At 33.5% G+C, this 6872-nt stretch overlaps 2 protein-coding genes across 2 annotated transcripts in view; one reads left to right on the forward strand and one right to left on the reverse strand.

The window, feature by feature from the left end:
- Positions 1 to 1227: 1227 nt before the first annotated feature.
- Positions 1228 to 3594, reverse strand: LOAG_06931 (WW domain-containing protein; the record flags this gene model as incomplete). The annotated part of the gene is made up of 8 exons (XM_003142466.1): positions 1228 to 1401; positions 1620 to 1681; positions 1812 to 1945; positions 2062 to 2178; positions 2501 to 2612; positions 2848 to 2920; positions 3016 to 3236; positions 3492 to 3594. 8 exons carry the CDS (start codon positions 3592 to 3594, stop codon positions 1228 to 1230), a joined length of 996 nt encoding a protein of 331 aa, XP_003142514.1.
- A 3113-nt stretch (positions 3595 to 6707) lies between these two features.
- Positions 6708 to 6872, forward strand: part of LOAG_00712 (hypothetical protein) — a gene marked incomplete at both ends in the record, with an annotated part of 513 nt that continues 348 nt past the window's right edge. The window contains one exon of the mRNA XM_020445526.1: positions 6708 to 6867. Coding sequence (XP_020304023.1) covers positions 6708 to 6867 — 160 coding nt within the window. The remainder of the gene's footprint in view (positions 6868 to 6872) is intronic.

Below are 6872 nucleotides of genomic sequence, written 5' to 3' on the forward strand. Positions count from 1 at the left end.
TAGATGTAACCGATGTCATCATTATTTATGGTAGATTTTCGCGGTTTTGTTATAACTACTGATAGAATGATCACGCTATCACTAATGATTTTTCAATTTCAAGTCGCAATACTAGCATTTTTTATTACCATGATTAGTGAACATGCAAATGTGGTACTAATAAAGAAGTATTAAATATGTAAATGCGCACTGATTAAATAAAAATCACTATATATTTCAATGTGCTTCACAATGGCAGCGGATCTAATTGACATAAAATTCAATTTCAAACTGTGAAGCACAATAGGCACAAAAAATTATGGTAAATACGATGAATATATGGTAAAGTGTGAGGCAGCATGCCAAAAATAAAAGAAAAACATTAAAACGCAACAAGTCTATGAGGTCGAGAAACAAACCGTTAATATGTAAGGAGATTTCAGGATTATTGGTCACAGGGATTTTTGCAAATTCCGAGCACAGCTGGGCATTCTAACAATATTAACAAAGCCCAGAATATGAAAAACATACTTATAAATACCTAACAAATGGCATACTATACTTTTACGGAACAGTCAGTACATTATGAATTTTTATTTTTTCAAAATATATTCCTCCAGTGAATAGAACTTTTCCCTAACGCTTAACCTGAGTAATTTATTAAAATATACTTGAGCATTGATGACATGAAATACATTCTGAACAAAATTGGTTACGGTGATATCGTCAGGATCGGTTAGGGTCATCAAATTTTCATGGTTACACAGATCTTTTTCAACAGTTCAGTTACGTTTACCAAAAACCTTCACATCCCAGCTTAAATCCTAAATGAAAATCACAAAAACGCATTTCTTACAAAATAACAGCAAATACTAATGCATTCCATATATTAAAATGTATCAAATATATAAACGGTTTCAAAAAAAAAGAAAAACGAACATCTTTGGTACACTAATAAAATTGAATCTTACTACTACTGGACATTAATGCATAGAATTCATGAAATAAGCTATGAAATAAGCTATTTACACAGGTATTTTTCCCAGAGATATGAATTCAGTACACAATTTATCTAAGAGATATTCGAAATCGAATAAAATATCTTGAAAAAACTAAATTTGTAAGACGCCAGGACTAGGTAAATTTTTAGCTGTTTTCAATGAACAAAAAGTTATCCTGCTGACGAAAGCAAGAGATGCCTCTTTCAAAAAATCATCCCGAAAATAAAACAGCTAAATATGAACTTTTTTACTGAAGTACATTAACAGATGGCATAAATTTTTGTTGCCGCCGTGCAATTTCACGGTTGATTTCACGCCGAAAACGTTCATATTTGATTGCAATATCAATACCTTCTTGCTTGTATAACTTCATCAACTGACTATCGTACTGCTCCAGTTGTGGCAGACGGAATAATGGCCACTGCAATTCGTTTCAAGGTCGCTTTTATTTTTGCATTCGAAACGCAATATGTCGTACGGGACAACAAAGGATGTACTGATTTGCAACTAGCATTGTCTTATTTCCGTTAGCAAAAGATAAGAGTAACTAAGACTCATGCTCCTCTATTTCGATAGGCTGTATCTTAAAATGTTCGTGGTTGTAAGACTGTAATTATAAAAACATTAACATAAACTAACCTCCAGCAAATGATCTAATTCATATGGAGCACGAGAGTATAAACGAAGCCAATCTGGGATATCTGTTAAAAAACGTAGGTAAGTTTTATCAGATGAAAATTCAAACAATTGAAATACACCAATTGCAAAGCAACGAAATATGACGTGAAGTTTTATTCGTGAAAGTATGCCATTCCTCATTAATCAACATACCTTCACCAATAATATTCAACTTTTCAATCGTACTTTCGGCACGCTGTGTTAACTGTGCTGCAGGATTACTTTGTGCATAACTTACAGGTGTTGCTAAGCCAGGATGTTCCAATTGCGTTCGACCATCCAACTTACTAAAAGAATCCGTTTTATTTTTTTCTCCCCCATCCCCATGTTACTCATGGAATGAGAAATTACAGCTTACTTATTTTTAACAAAGCGTTAAAACTAGAATCATTAGAAATATTACTTGTGATATGTTACTCCATTCATCGAATCAAATTGCTTTGTCCAGCCTAAAGGTAAATTTTCTTTAACAAGAGGATGAATCCAATGTGTTCGTCGATTGCTGTGATCCACGTAGTAACTGAAACAGAGAAGTAATAAAAAGATATTAAACACATATACATATACCTTGTCGAAACCAGTCTGAAAATACTCTGAGTATATTAAACAACAAAATAGGTCGAAAAATCATTTTAATATCTAACAATGCTCTGAACGAGATATGTACGGCAGTATACTTGATTGGCCAACTTCGATATATTTAGTTAAAGTCAGTTTACTACGAAATATTAAAAAGTCTGCAGTACAAAGAATAATCATATGCAACGCTCAATGCCACAAAAGCAACCAAAAAGTACCATTATCACATCTATTAGAATAAAAAAAAATTCTGAAAAAGAGACCGAATTCCTTCTGGTGTTAATTCAACAGCCCAATTCGGTGGCAGTGTGAGGTCCTCCTTCATTACTCCATTGCCACGATTCTCACCAGTAAACGGTGTACTTATCGAACGACCTAGATCTTGCTATAATTTAATGACTATAATTACAACTTGATAAACAAGACTTGAAAAATCAATAGATGTTTACCAATTTGAGGAAATACAAATGTAATAATTCAATAAAATATAAATATAAGAGAACGTAAGAGTTTAATAGGACACCAAACACGGCTAAAGTTTCTTTCGGTGAAGGTATATTTCAAGCTTTATTTAAAAGAAGTGTAAAAGTGCAACATAAGACGAAGGTACCTGGCAAACTTTGCAATGAAATGGACACCAAACGCTGTTCGCTATTTTCTGCGTTTTCTGCTTGTGTACCGTGCTGAAATTACAACTAGTATCAACAGATCTCTCACTGATCTAACAAATTATCGAACATTCCTGATAAATTGGGGAAGGCTGCCAAAATTATCACACCTGTACTACGTTACCGATGCTAAGTGACGACGTAAGACCCTTTTTCGACAGGTACTGACTGGATGTTCGACTTTCGCTGAAACTTTGTGATGATAATTCTGGTTTTGTACGAACGGAATTTCGCTCTACTCGGCAACTACTGACATCGCTTCCGGCATATTGCAAGCTTTGGGACGAATGGGCCAATTGTTGCAAACCAGCTTGGATACCTTGAATTACACCTAAAGTATGCTTGTTTCGGAAAATCTCTCGGGTAACTGAAACATCTAAACAAATTCAATAGAGAGGGGGGAGAAAATAGCTGAATATTTGTAGTGAAGTAAGGTACAGACTAACTTGTCGCAAAGCATATTGTTTTAACAATTGCAAGCTTTTTCGTGACCCTTCGCAGCAGTTCATGATGCCTTTTTGAGGAGTGATTTAACATATTTCTGTCGGAGGAAAATGATAAACAGAGGAAAAGGAGAGAAACTGACCATCGCAAGTGGGCAGAGAAGGGGGTGCATCTCTCCTTAGGTACCGGCCTGGTGTGCCTTCCAGGAAAGTTGGAGTCTGGTGTCGACGTCTTCGATTTAACATGTCTCCTGGAAAAAACGTAACTTCATAATGTGCAGCGAACTAAGCATTGTGGTAAAAGCAACAGCAGTAAACTTTTTAAAAAATCCAATTCGTGCTCTATATATTTCACGGCCCTCGTCTGAAACGTTGAATCCTTTCAAAATATGTGAAAAAATTAGTAAAATGATCATGATTGAACTGTAAACCTTAATTATACATTTAATTTGCGGTTAATAATATTTTATTCCACTTTGATCAAATAAAGAGGAGAGGGCGATCAAACTTCGTTATTTTCTAATTTGCGAAAAGAAGGAAAAATCTATTACAAATAAATTGAACAGGCAAAAGACAGCAACATAACGAGTTAAAAATTGAATTTTAGAATCGATTTTCGATCTTTTCCGATTTCGAATGAACCAACTTCCGGACCGGAAGGAAATGATGTGGAACGGTTGTAACAGAATGAGAAATGAATGTCAATCAATCGATATCAAAATCGACAAAAATTCATTGACTGTTGTTGATTAGATATTTGATAACATATTGAGCAAAGGGATTTAAAGAAAGTTTAGTCGCTGAAATAAAAAGTTATTTGGCTGGGAGCGATTATTTTGAGAAATCATGAAGAATTGTGTAGATTAGTTGAAGTGACTGGATTTGATCGAATGATTTTTATCTTAATCCGCCGAATATGCATATTTCGAAAAGTAATTCGTCAAACGGTTCTGTTTAATTCATTCGCTCAGCCAAATTTCAAGGACAATTTGCTCCTAATCACCCAGCAAGGAGTAGTGTCTTTTTTATTTCCTCGCCTATCAGTTATTCTGAACCGCCACGACTTATAGTAACAATGTTTGATGGGCGGTTTGAACCGATCAACAAATTTTAAAAATGATTCATGGGATCAAATTCCTCACATAAAATTTTACCTTCACCGATATGCTGAATTTGTAGTGATAAAAGTTGTTTCTAAAATTAAACAAAAATGTTAAAATGTTGAGCTATTTGGAGTCCGATTAAAATAGGTATAAATATGATGGAGAGAGCAATCCGTTCCATTTGCTCTTTTTCATTTGTACACTCCTATTGTGGACATCTTCCAATCAAGAAGTTCAATTTAATGCGTTATCGCCTCGAAAAGTCTGAATTAGATTTAAGTAATTCCCAGGAGAAGCGAAGCTGTAATGATCGATACAGCTGAGAGGCGGCATCTTTGCGCTAACCTAATTTGGAGTTGGTGCTATTATTCATAGACTTAATCTGTAATTCTCAGTAGTCTGATGGACCAATTCAGCTTGCCACTGTCTTCAAGTTACTCTAACACTTGACATATGCCACTTATTTTTATCCAAAGCTATGGTAATCTCTGCTAGGACCTTGCAATAATTCTCTCTCATTCTCATTTTCATTTATAAATTCATCCCGATGAAATGGGCCTATGCTGTTCAGTGGATGAACAACAGCAAATGGAACAGTTTGACTGCTTACAACAACACAATCAGCAGCGACGATCAGCTGATCACAATTTGCGCCCAAATTCACCGTATGTATTTTTTTATCCAACTAGAAGAGTTGAGATCGAATCAAACTAAAGAATGTTTGCAAATATTTCATTTCAACTTAAACAAAGAAAAAATTTATATTACTCTAAGCCGAAATAAACCATCTTTCCTTATTAATCAGTTATTTATTTACAATTTCATCATTTGTTTATCAGTTAGGTTCATCAAATCCGCTGTTAATTTAGCATTTTCACTTCACTGCAGTAATTAATGACTTGATATATTGACAATGGGTGGTTGATAGCGTCACAAAGCTGTCGCATTTCATTTCAGACTATTTCTTTAACCCTTAGATGTATAAAGAAAATAGATATTACGGTATACCAAAAGCACATAAGCTTTTTTTCGTTGCTAATAAACTTTCTCTTACTTACTTTTAGAAAACAGGATAAATCCTTAAAATTCAAAAAAATTCGTCCAGTTGCAAGAAAAATTTTAATTGTGTGAACCAAAATGAAGAGAGAGTCGCTTTTCTTCGGAACACTTTTTTTTTTGTTTACCCTAACTGAACAGTCATCTGGTATCAGTTTCAGAAGAGATAAATAAGGTAAAGGATAAATACAGAGGAATCAAAAATTAAGCAAATTTTGCATTCAAAGGATTTTGAATGCAACTGATAAGAATTTGACGTTAACAATTGTTTAACATTGGTCGAATATTCAAAATCTGAACTTATTATTCTTTTCTTAATGAAAGCGAGAGAATAAAGTTTATCAAGAAATTTTATGTAAAATTTTGTATGAAATTATTCAACTCTTATTGGATGTTTTTCATATAAATACCTTATCCAAGTGATTTGAATCTATTGAATCTATTGCAATTGGCTTGTCATGAATAATAACGTTTGCTTGTTTCACTGTTATCAGTTCCAACTTGAATTCCAAAATTTTAAATCATTCGTGAAATTCAAAAATTTTAATCATTTAAATTAGTTTCTTCGAGAATGCAATTAATGACAAATAACTGATTAATGACAAATAATAACTGATGCACTCAGTTTTAAATGATTGATATGTTTCATTACTTCTGGACTAAGCGTAGAACGAAAGTAATTGAAAGCATTTAGTAATTTTTATTCAATTCAGTTGTTCAAACGGGAAATTTTTCATTAAAGAAGATGACAAATTTTATTTTCCTTTCTCTCTCTCCAAAATCGACCTTTACAAAATTGGAATTGTGAAATAATTGTAGGATAAGTAAATAAATGACTGAGCAGTGAGAAGAGAATGAAACTGAGAAGCCGAATTAAAGTCAACAGGATTTTACAAAATTACACCAAAAAGAAAATAAGCCATCAAAAAAGTACATGAACAGCATGTATTTTCTAATTTTTTTTATTTTTTTCTGGAAAATAATTTTTTTTGGAAAAATGTGTTTAGTTTTACAAAGTATTGCAACCTAGGGGAAACTGCTTTCATATAGCAAGCTATCAGTAAAAACATTTATAATTAAAAAACATTCATGTTTAGGAAAACAAACATGGATTTAAAAAAATGAATTAAAAACTCTCGGGAACATGCAGAAAATACCCCGTATACACTTGTAAACTTTGACTTCAGGTATGGCGTTGGAATGGGTATAGCGATGATGATGCAACAGGCAGCAGCTCTGGCCAAGGTTCCGCCAGGTATGGACATTTTGACTTTGGAAGCAGAAATACGAAAAGCCAAAGCAGAAGGGCGTACTGTTACTATTGCAAATGGCTGCATTTATTTCGATTATCAGTTGATCGGTTGC

This window comes from Loa loa (assembly GCF_000183805.2).
Source record: "Loa loa unplaced genomic scaffold supercont3.6, whole genome shotgun sequence".
Classification (NCBI taxonomy): domain Eukaryota; kingdom Metazoa; phylum Nematoda; class Chromadorea; order Rhabditida; family Onchocercidae; genus Loa; species Loa loa.